Source organism: Trichomycterus rosablanca, chromosome 16 (genome assembly GCF_030014385.1).
Source record: "Trichomycterus rosablanca isolate fTriRos1 chromosome 16, fTriRos1.hap1, whole genome shotgun sequence".
In the NCBI taxonomy this organism is placed as follows: domain Eukaryota; kingdom Metazoa; phylum Chordata; class Actinopteri; order Siluriformes; family Trichomycteridae; genus Trichomycterus; species Trichomycterus rosablanca.
This window is the reverse complement of record NC_086003.1, coordinates 27,749,739-27,762,494: the sequence shown is the minus strand read 5'-3', so window position 1 is coordinate 27,762,494 and position 12,756 is coordinate 27,749,739. Positions and strand designations below refer to the sequence as shown.

The 12,756-nt window shown below is 43.1% G+C and overlaps 1 protein-coding gene across 5 annotated transcripts in view; it reads left to right on the top strand.

Moving 5' to 3' along the window:
- The window catches only part of gria4b (glutamate receptor, ionotropic, AMPA 4b), a 134,570-nt gene that overhangs the window by 77,902 nt on the left and 43,912 nt on the right, over positions 1–12,756 (top strand). For all 5 annotated transcript variants that reach the window (XM_063011792.1, XM_063011791.1, XM_063011793.1 and 2 more), the window contains exons 5-6: positions 90–143; positions 509–667. In XM_063011792.1, coding sequence (XP_062867862.1) covers positions 90–143; positions 509–667 — 213 coding nt within the window. The remainder of the gene's footprint in view (positions 1–89; positions 144–508; positions 668–12,756) is intronic.

Below are 12,756 nucleotides of genomic sequence, written 5' to 3'. Positions count from 1 at the left end.
CAGCAGTCGGATTCCCTGTGGCTCGGCTGCTTCGGTAATATGGCGGCTAAATGTGGACCCGGTTTGTTTATGATTGTTTTTTGTTGCAGATCGTGAGTGTCGGGAAGCACGTCAAAGGCTATCATTATATCATGGCAAATTTGGTAAGTGAAATAGTTCGTCCTGTCTCTCGTCGTGTCTGGCGTGTTTGTTCTGACATCCTTTTCTCTCTGTGTTTTATTATTTTCTGATCCGTTTCCCTTTTCTTTGCCCGATACGTCACTCCCGAGTCTTAATTCATATTCCGGGCTGCAGTGCCAGTGACAGAACGGGCTCAGTGCCTGTCTGCGGATTTGGCTCAGGGGGGCAAACGGGGATCTAGTGTTTACAGAATCACTCTTATCTCAGCCCAGCTTTAATAATTCCTTTTTCTCCACCATCTCTCTCTCTCTCACACACACACACACACACACACACACACTCACGATTTCACTCTCTCCCTCACTTTTGCTTTCTTCCACTACAACAGGGCTTTAAGGACATCAATCTCGAGCGCTTCATGCATGGTGGAGCCAACGTGACCGGTTTTCAGCTGGTGGACTTCAGCAATCCCATGGTGATTAAACTGCTGCAGCGCTGGAACAAGCTGGACCAGCGCGAGTACCCCGGCTCAGACGTCCCTCCTAAGGTAAACTCCTCGACCCTGACCACAGTACACCGCAGTCGGACCGTCGCTCACTCTGTGTCCACGAACGGCTCTTCGGCTCTTCTATAGATAGATAGATAGACAGACAGACAGATATACAGAAAGATGGATACACATACAGACAGACAGACAGACAGATAGATATATAAAAAATAGATAGACAGACATACAGACAGACAGATATATAGATAGATAGATAGATAGATAGATAGATAGATAGATAGATAGATAGACAGACAGAAAGACAGATAGACAGATATATAGACAGACAGGCAGACAGAAAGACAATTAGACAGATAGACAGATATATAGACAGACAGACAGAAACACAGATATATAGACAGACAGGCAGACAGAAAGACAGACAGACAGATGGATAGACAGATAGATAAACAGACAGACATCAGGAAATCACATTGTAGGGTTTTTAAAGAATTTATTCGTAAATTATGGTGGAAAATAAGTATTTGGTCAATAACAAACAAGCAAGATTTCTGGCTCTCACAGACCTGTAACTGTAGCTCTTCTGTCCTCCACTCGTTACCTGTATTAATGGCACCTGTTTGACCTCGTTAGCTGTATAAAAGACACCTGTCCACAGCCTCAAACAGTCAGACTCCAAACTCAACCATGGCCAAGACCAAAGAGCTGTCGAAGGACACCAGGAAGAAAATTGTAGACCTGCACCAGGCTGGGAAGAGTGAATCTACAATAGGCAAGCAGGTTGGTGTGAATAAATCAACTGTGGGAGCAATTGTAAGAAAATGGAAGACATACAAGACCATTGATAATCTCCCTTGGGGTCAAGATCTCATCCTGTGGGGTCAAAATGATCATGAGAACGGTGAGCAAAAATCCCAGAACTATACAGAGGGACCTGATGAATGACCTGCAGAGAGCTGGGACCAAAGTACAAAGGCTACCATCAGTAACACACTACGTCGAGAGGGACTCAAATCCTGCAGTGCCAGGCGTGTCCCCCTGCTTAAGCCAGTACATGTCCAGGCCCGTCTGAAGTTTGCCAGAGAGCATATGGATGATCCAGAAGAGGATTGGGAGAATATCATGTGGTCAGATGAAACCAAAATGGAACTTTTTGGTAAAAACTCAACTCGTCGTGTTTGGAGGAAGAAGAAGAACCCAAGAACACCATACCTACTGTGAAGCATGGGGGTGGAAACATCATGCTTTGGGGCTGTTTTTCTGCAAAGGGGACAGGACGACTGATCCGTGTTAAGGGAAGAATGAACGGGGCCATGTATCGTGAGATTTTAAGCCAAAACCTCCTTTTTTTGTGGAGTCCGTGTTGCCCAGCGACAGCCCCAAAACATCACTGCTCTAGAGGAGATCTGCATGGAGGAATGGGCCAAAATACCAGCTACAGTGTGTGCAAACCTGGTGAAGACTTACAGGAAACGTTTGACCTCTGTCATTGCCAACAAAGGTTATGTTACAAAGTATTGAGTTGAACTTTTGTTATTGACCAAATACTTATTTTCCACCATAATTTACAAATAAATTCTTTAAAAATCCTACAATGTGATTTCCTGGATTTTTTTTTCTCATTTTGTCTCTCATAGTTGAAGTGTACCTATGATGAAAATTACAGACCTCTCTCATCTTTCTAAGTAGGAGAACTTGCACAATCAGTGGCTGACTAAATACTTTTTGGCCCCACTGTAGATAGACAGACAGACAGAGAGAGACAGACAGACAGATAGATAGACAGACAGACAGCTGGATAGATGGATAGACATACAGACAGATAGACGGACAGAAGGACAGACAGACAGACAGATGGACAGACAGACAGACACATCAGAGCTGACATCTTAAACTCGTGTGTTCGAATCTCAGTTCTGCTACCGGCAGGCTGGGCGCCTACACAGGCAATGATTGGCTCATCCGTCGTTGGATGCCGGAGCGGATTCCTCATAGCCGTATCACTTATGACCTCTGCTGGCTGATCGATGGCGTCTGCACAGAGACGGGGGATAATGGGGTCGGTGTGTGACTCTCCGTGCACAAAACTGAGCCCCATATGAACCCGTCTGCAGTCGATGCAGGGCACGTGTTAGTCGGTCAGGAGTGGACACAGATTCCTACAGAAAAGCCTTAGCAACTCTGTATTAATGTGCATGATAATAGAATGGGGTGGTAAACAAGTTCACAGTCAGACGTCCACATACTTTTGTCCCTATAATCTAATCTACATTTACATTGGCAGCGTTTAGCATTGTGACCGTATACAATTTAAAAGTTAAGGGCCTTGCTCAGGGGTCCAACAGTGGCAACCTGGCAGATGTGAGGCTTGAATAAGGTCCTCCACTAAAGCTCCTCGTGTGGAGCGTTATACAATAAAAGATAAATTCTGTATACATATATATATATATATATATATTTACATTTTCCCGAACCTCTCCAGACTCGGTGGGTTCTGCTCGGCGCTGCAGCGCGGTGTCAGGTGCTCCGTTGCTCCGCTGTATGTGTGTTGGGTACGACACACCGAGCAGCTCTCTAAACGGCACCTTAAAGGAAATCCTTTTTTTATGGCCGGAGGGGATCCTGCTTTAACCGGGGATGTAGCTTTTTCTTACCACACATGACTGGCAACACGGGTGCCCTCGAGTGGTTCTAACCGTCGAGGAAACACTCCAGCGTTTTTCACCACATCAGCTTTTATCTGACAGCAGAACTGAGACGTGTTTTCTCAAAACTCATCTGTGACAGAACTTGATGTCTTTATAGAGCTTGCTTCGTGCACAGGGGCCTTCCCTAAACTCATGCTGCAAAGTTGGAAGCCGTTGTTGTGCCTGAAACACTTCACATTAACACCAGCTGACCAGGACGGATCCAGCTGGACAAAAATTGGACTCTTAAAGGTTACGTTCTACATTTATTTTAGTCTATTAAGGGTCAGTGGCAACCTGGCAGTGGTGGAATTTGAACCAGTGACCTTCTGATTACTAATCTGGTACCTTTTTTCTATTTATTTCTGCATTTTCTCCAATTTAGTGTAGTCGATTTGTATTCCGCTGCTGGTGGATCCCTGGTTGCAGTCGAGGTGGGTATATTGCTGCTCACGCCTCCTCCGACCCACGTGCAGCCCTTAGTGGAACCCTTTATCACCTATGCATTCTGCACAGGTGCCTCTCTACTAGGAGGCTCGACAGACATACAGACAGACAGACAGACAGACAGACAGACAGGTGGATAGATAGATAGACAGACAGACAGACAGACAGACATACAGACAGACAGACAGACAGACAGACAGGTGGATAGATAGACAGACAGACAGACAGGTGGATAGATAGATAGATAGATAGATAGATAGATAGATAGATAGATAGATAGATAGATAGATAGATCACAAGTTCACAGTCAGACGTCCACATACTTTTGACCCTATAATCTAATCTACATTTACATTTGCAGCGTTTAGCATTGTGACCGTATACAATTTAAAGGTTAAGGACCTTGCTCAGGGGTCCAACAGTGGCAACCTGGCAGATGTGAGGCTTGAGGCTTGAGGTCATTGCATAGCGTTTTGAAGACCCCACCCACATAGTCCGGTCATCCTGTCCTAGCAGAACCGTGTCTGCTGGAGGCACTGCCAATTATGCCCGCTAGATGGCGCCCAGCCAAGTTTCGAACCAAGAAGTTCAGAATCTCGGCACTGGTGCGCTAGGGGAATATCCCGCTGTGCCACCTGGGCACCCTAATCCGGTACCTTAACCGCTGATCCTCTACTGACCTTTAGTGCTGCGTTGGTTGCTGCCATGTTCCATTAAACAACCACAAATTTTCCTCTTTTTTGTTTGTTCCTTTTGATCGTACATCCCAAAGTCTGGAACCTGTTGATGCTCAATTAAAAATATAATTCTTACATGATTACCTTTCAGAACAACTTCCTGTCCCATTCTGAAACCTTTTTAAGATACGAGTCGGTGTATTTATACTCCAACACTGACAGGATGTTAAGTTGTACTTTTATTATAGTCTGAAGACCTTTACAACGGTGACCGGACACAATCCGAGCAATTAAGGGTTAGTGGCTACCTGGCACTGGTGGGGCTGGAACCAGTGACCTTCTGATTACTAATCCGGTACCTTAACCGCGGATCCTCCACTGACCTTTAGTGCTACGACACTTTAACTGAGCCTCTAAGTCTAATGCTTGTCTATAGATTTGGGCTTTATGCTTGATGTTGTGCAGCTGTAATCCATGGTTGTACCTAAAACAGCCATAAACAGTAATAAATAAGAGGCGTCCAGACACATCTGACCTACACTGAGAATTTAAGCTCATTTCAGGGAATCCGGCCTGACATTTTCCTCCCAGTTTCCTGCCTGTGTTCACAGTGGGCTGATTTGCATTGTTGAAGCTTCACTCGATGCTTTTCTGGCTCTTAATTGAGGCTGTTTCTGTGCCACAGTGAGTCCCCGGGTCCCTAAAGTGAGCATTATGCTCTTCATCATGCCCCGTTCAGTCCCCTTGTTTAAAGGCTTAGACAAATATCCCCACCTGAGCCCTGCGGCGGGCCGGGTGAGACACGGCGAATTATTCGGGGATGAATGGGGTAGCGTGTGCACTCTTTTACCCCCCCACCCGGTGCTAACAGTGTTCGCTTTTCCAACTCAGAATCACATGTGTAAAAAGTAAGAGGAAGTATTTTTTTGAATAGCTGAGGGAAGAGAATGGCTGTGTTTAAAAAAAACTGTATATTACACTCAGTATGTACTGTATACTATACTCAGTATATACTGTATACTACACTGAGTATGTACTGTATACTGCACTCAGTATGTACTGTATATTACACTCAGTATGTACTGTATACTGCACTCAGTATATACTGTATACTACACTCAGTATGTACTGTATATTACACTCAGTATGTACTGTATACTGCACTCAGTATATACTGTATACTACACTCAGTATGTACTGTATATTACACTCAGTATGTACTGTATACTACACTCAGTATGTACTGTATATTACATTCAGTATGTACTGTATACTATACTCAGTATGTACTGTATATTACACTCAGTATGTACTGTATACTGCACTCAGTATGTACTGTATATTACACTCAGTATGTACTGTATACTGCACTCAGTATGTACTGTATATTACACTCAGTATGTACTGTATACTACACTCAGTATGTACTGTATATTACATTCAGTATGTACTGTATACTATACTCAGTATGTACTGTATATTACATTCAGTATGTACTGTATATTACATTCAGTATGTACTGTATACTACAATCAGTATGTACTGTATATTACATTCAGTATGTACTGTATACTGCACTCAGTATGTACTGTATACTACATACTACACTCAGTATATACTGTCTACTACATTCAATATATACTGCATACTACACTCAGTACATATTGTATACTGTATACTACTTTCAGTATATACTGCATACTATACTCAGTACATACTGTATACTGCATACTACACTCAGTATATACTGTATGCTACACTCAGTATGTACTTTATACTACAGTGAGTATGTACTGTATACTACACTCAGTATGTACTGCATACTTCATTCAGTATATACTGCATACTGCATACTACACTCAGTATATACTGTATTCTGTATACTACACTCAGTACATATTGTATACTGCATACTGCACTCAGTATATACTGTATTCTGTATACTACACTCAGTATGTACTGCATACTACATTCAGTATATACTGTTTACTACATACTGCACTCAGTATATACTGTATTCTGTATACTACACTCAGTACATATTGTATACTGCATACTGCACTCAGTATATACTGTATTCTGTATACTACACTCAGTATATACTGTATACTGCATACTACACTCAGTATATACTGTATTCTGTATACTACACTCAGTATATACTGTATTATGTATACTACACTCAGTGTATACTGTATACTGCATACTACACTCAGTATTTACTGCATACTGCATACTACACTCAGTATATACTGTATTCTGTATACTACACTCAGTACATATTGTATACTGCATACTGCACTCAGTATATACTGTATTCTATACTACACTCAGTAGACACTGTATACTGCATACTGCATACTATACTCAGTATATAGTGCATACTGTGTACTACACTCAGTATAAACTGTATACTGCATACTACACTCAGTATAAACTGTATACTGCATACTACACTCAGTAGACACTGTATACTGCATACTGCATACTATACTCAGTATATAGTGCATACTACACTCAGTACATACTGTACACTATATACTGCACTCAGTACATACTGTTTACTACATACTGCATACTGCACTCAGTATATACTGTATACTGTATAATACACTTAGTACATACTGCATACTGCACTTAGTATACACTGCATACTACACTCAGTATATATTTCATACTGCATACAGCACTCAGTATATACTGCATACTGCATACTACAGGGCACATGAACATATGAATGTTTCTCTAATTGACCGCATTGCATGATGGGATGCAGAAACCGACATAGATTGTTCTGGCTGTGTACTGGAAATTTTTAGTACTGGTATGTGTAGTACTGGTATCCTTTATGTACTGCAAAAATCATTTTGGTTGCATCATGTAAACTGCAGACTGATTTGCAGCCCCATCAGTAAGCGAGTTGTATGTAGTAGGTTATTTAGAACACAGCCAATGAATTCCTGACATTTTTATGATTAATACAACAAAAAGAGATGCAGTGGTCGTCTCTCTCTGTCTCTCTGATTATGTTGTTATACCTCCCTCGCCGGGTCTCCATCGTTATTTCTCTCTCTCTCTCTCTCTCTCTCTCTCTCTCTTTCTCTCTCTCTCTCATATACAGTGTATCACAAAAGTGAGTACACCCCTCACATTTCTGCAAATATTTTATTATATCTTTTCATGGGACAACACTATAGAACTAAAACTTGGATATAAGTTAGAGTAGTCAGTGTACAACTTGTATAGCAGTGTAGATTTACTGTCTTCTGAAAATAACTCAACACACAGCCATTAATGTCTAAATAGCTGGCAACATAAGTGAGTACACCCCACAGTGAACATGTCCAAATTGTGCCCAAAGTGTCAATATTTTGTGTGACCACCATTATTATCCAGCACTGCCTTAACCCTCCTGGGCATGGAATTCACCAGAGCTGCACAGGTTGCTACTACAATCCTCTTCCACTCCTCCATGATGACATCACGGAGCTGGTGGATGTTAGACACCTTGAACTCCTCCACCTTCCACTTGAGGATGCGCCACAGGTGCTCAATTGGGTTTAGTCCATCACCTTTACCTTCAGCTTCCTCAGCAAGGCAGTTGTCATCTTGGAGGTTGTGTTTGGGGTCGTTATCCTGTTGGAAAACTGCCATGAGGCCCAGTTTTCGAAGGGAGGGGATCATGCTCTGTTTCAGAATGTCACAGTACATGTTAAAATTCATGTTTCCCTCAATGAACTGCAGCTCCCCAGTGCCAGCAACACTCATGCAGCCCAAGACCATGATGCTACCACCACCATGCTTGACTGTAGGCAAGATACAGTTGTCTTGGTACTTCTCACCAGGGCGCCGCCACACATGCTGGACACCATCTGAGCCAAACAAGTTTATCTTGGTCTCGTCAGACCACAGGGCATTCCAGTAATCCATGTTCTTGGACTGCTTGTCTTCAGCAAACTGTTTGCGGGCTTTCTTGTGCGTCAGCTTCCTTCTGGGATGACGACCATGCAGACCGAGTTGATGCAGTGTGCGGCGTATGGTCTGAGCACTGACAGGCTGACCTCCCACATCTTCAACCTCTGCAGCAATGCTGGCAGCACTCATGTGTCTATTTTTTAAAGCCAACCTCTGGATATGACGCCGAACACGTGGACTCAACTTCTTTGGTCGACCCTGGCGAAGCCTGTTCCGAGTGGAACCTGTCCTGGAAAACCGCTGTATGACCTTGGCCACCGTGCTGTAGCTCAGTTTCAGGGTGTTAGCAATCTTCTTATAGCCCAGGCCATCTTTGTGGAGAGCAACAATTCTATTTCTCACATCCTCAGAGAGTTCTTTGCCATGAGGTGCCATGTTGAACATCCAGTGGCCAGTATGAGAGAATTGTACCCAAAACACCAAATTTAACAGCCCTGCTCCCCATTTACACCTGGGACCTTGACACATGACACCAGGGAGGGACAACGACACATTTGGGCACAATTTGGACATGTTCACTGTGGGGTGTACTCACTTATGTTGCCAGCCATTTAGACATTAATGGCTGTGTGTTGAGTTATTTTCAGAAGACAGTAAATCTACACTGCTATACAAGTTGTACACTGACTACTCTAAGTTATATCCAAGTTTCATGTCTATAGTGTTGTCCCATGAAAAGATATAATGAAATATTTGCAGAAATGTGAGGGGTGTACTCACTTTTGTGATACACTGTATATATATATATATATATGGCCTGTATTTTTCCTCGGCTGATCTGATGTTTTGCCTCCAGCTCTCTCCATGGGTTTAGTGTTTTGTTTGTAAAGGAAAGTGAAACGTGTGCCAGCGACACTTCAGCGGAATTTCAAACACGTTTTTTTGGAGGAAAACAACATGCTTTGAACTTTCTTCAAACATGTAGGACTGGCTGAAGTGAAACATGGCTGCTGCTGCTGCGGGGAAAATAAAAGCTGCTGGAGACATTATTTACTCCAGAGAGGAACGGATTCAAACAAACAAACACACAGACAGTTAAAAACTCACAACTTTATTTAGCTGCATTTTAACTAACCATTTCATTCTGGTCGCAGTTGCACTGGGCTCTCTGAGGGCTTTTATTATTACAGCTTTAAGACATTATAAAAATAAATAAGCTTTGGATTAACTGGATTAAGTGCCGTCCATAACTAAGGTGAGTTGATGAAAATTGTAGAAATGCCTGATTCAGGGCTCAATCCACATTCTGTGGGTTTCTGGGCTTTGAAATGAGAACAGAGTATCCAATGGGAACTCACAGACATGTGGAGAATCCATTCCAGATACTGATTGAAGACATTCAAACTATCAACATCACGTCCACCAAGCTTATGGTCCAAATACTTATGTTGTGTAGTTTGCATGGACGGACGGATGGCTAGATGGATGGATGGATGGATGAATGATAAAAACAATGTGAAAGTCACTTTTAGGACCAGAGCTGCTGAACATGTGTGGGATTTGGATATATGGATGCGATGGATGGATGGTTGAATAGATGGTTGGACGAACTGACCGATGGAATATGGATGGATGGATGGACAGACAGATGGCTGGATGGACGGACAGATAGACGGATGGAATATGGATGGATGTATTAATAAATGGATGGATGGACGGACGGATGGATAGACGGATGGATGGATGGATGGACGGACAGATGGATAGATAGATGGATGGATGGACAGACGGATGGGATTTAGATGGATGGATGGATGGAATATATATGGATGGTTGGATGGCTGGATGGATAGATAGATGGATGGATGGACGGACGGACGGATGGGATTTAGATGGATGGATGGATGGATTGGGATGGATGGATGGAATATATATGGATGGATGGCTGGATTGATGGATGGATCAATGGACGGACAAAAGGTTGAACAGATGGATGGAAGGACGGATGGATGGATGGATGGATTGGGATGGACGGATGGAATATGGATAGATGGATGGATGGATGAGTGGATGGATGGGATTTAGATGGATGGATGGACAGATGAATGGATGGACAGACGGAATATGGATGGATTGATGGATGAGTGGATGGATATGATTTAGATGGATGGATGGATGGATGGACGGACAGACTGACGAACAGATGGATAGATGGATGGATGGATGAACTGGGATGGATGGATGGAATATAGATGGATGGATGGAATATAGATGGATGGATGAGTGGACGGATGGGATTTAGATGGATGGATGGATGAACTGGGATGGACGGATGGAATATAGATGGATGGATGGAATATAGATGGATGGATGGATGGCTGGCTGGATTGATGGATGAGTGGATGGATGGGATTTAGATGGATGGATGGACAGATGGATGAGTATAAAATCAGTGTGAAAGTGACTTGTAGCACCAGAGCTGCTGAATGGTTAGAAGATCATTTTGAGCTCTGTGTGGACCAGACACAACATGTAATCAGCTGGAGATAAAATGTAAGTAAGGGGGCGTAAAAAAAAAAAAAAAAAACTCAATAAGAAGGTGAAATGAGTCAGAAAAGCTGAGCGTCACTCCGCACGTCACTCACCGAAATAGCACCGAATCACAACTGGAACACTGGAACAATACAGGACCAGCACACACAGTGGTGTGAAAATATAATTGCCCCCTGTTATTGGTCATTACTAATTAAGTACTGTCAAGTCAGTTCCGACTCCTGATGACCATACTGTGTTCCTGTAGAACATACTTTCTTCTGTCTTTGGTTATTGTTTTTTCTTGGTTAGCAGTGGTTTCCTTCTTGCTAACCCTCCAGTGGGTCACACTTTTTGCCCTTTTGTCTCATAATGTGGAGTTAAAAACACTGACCGTGGCCAAACACAGTTTATAGACGGCTACCACTGCTTGGTAGATTCAGTACTGCTCATTCTAAATCTCCTTTATTTTGAAGATCATTTCTCCCGCTGTGAGTCGGTGGAGTCCTAAAGCGTTTTTACATTTTTTTTTTGGACTTTTGTTTTTCCAGCATTTTGGTATTTCATAGATTCACTTAATCACTTACTCACTCACTCACTCACATTGAGCAATCTGTCTGAGTGTTTTAAACAAGTGGATGGAAACAGAAGTATATGGACAACATTCATGCAAAATACACAATGTGGCCAAAAAGATTTGGGTGGTGGTAGCTCAGTGGTTAAGGTACTGGACTAGTTTTCAAAGGGTTGCCGGTTCAAGCCCCACCACTGCCAAGTTGCCACTGTTGTTCACTGGTTGACCGAGTAATTAAATAGGCAGTAGAAGTCTTTTTTTTCATAACAAGGTTGGGTGGCACAGTGGCTTGGTGGGTAGCACTGTCGCCTCACAGCAAGAAGGTCCTGGGTTTGTTCCCAGGTGGGGCGGTCCGGGTCCTTTCTGTGTGGAGTTTGCATGTTCTCCCCGTGTCTATGTGGGTTTCCTCCGAGAGCTCCAGTTTCCTCCCACAGTCCAAAGACGTGCAAGTGAGGTGAATTGGAGACACTAAATTGTCCATGACTGTGTTTGACATTAAAACTTAAACTGATGAATCTTGTGTAACCAAAGTGTGTAAAACATGACGTTAAAATCCTAATAAAATAAGTAAAAAATAAACATAACAAGAGTATATGTGGGTTGAAAAACTGGCAGATCATTTCAATAATGGCAACGAGAAGAATCTGAGATGACACATTGCATCCATCGAAACTCATTCAGTCCAGTTAAAGTGTCCATGCTAAATCCTGTCCACTGTCAAAAGCACCCACAGTGGGCAGGCAAGCATCAGAACTGGACCTCAGTGCACTTATAGAGGGTCCTAATGTTTTGGCTCATCTGTTTATCTGTATTTATTTTTCGTGCTATTGGTGTATTTAGTCCGACACCTCACGACAGTCCACCGACCGTCCTCGGTGCCCCCCCTAGACACTCCCCCCCCCTTCCCCCCGAAACATGCAGTGTATCTATGCAGTGACAAGCGACTGAGTGTGACTGCTCTCATGCCCCCCCACACCCCTCACCCGCTCCCAGCTCGGCTTGTTCATGCGCGACGCTCGGCGGTCCTGTTTTTGTGCCGCAGAAGCGTGACGTTATTTCTGTAATGCAGCTGTCCTCTCCAGCCCCAAATCCTTCTTCTAATCCAAACCCGAGCGCAGGGCGAATTGTGCTGCTCAGCGCTCTCCCGTCAATTATTTCAGCTACTAAACTGCACACTCGTGATTTCACTTATTTATACATTACGCTGCCATTTCACGTCTGTTTATAAATCAGAAACGAGCAATACAATAGTTTCTACACTCACTGTCCATTTTATCAGCTCCACTTACCATATAG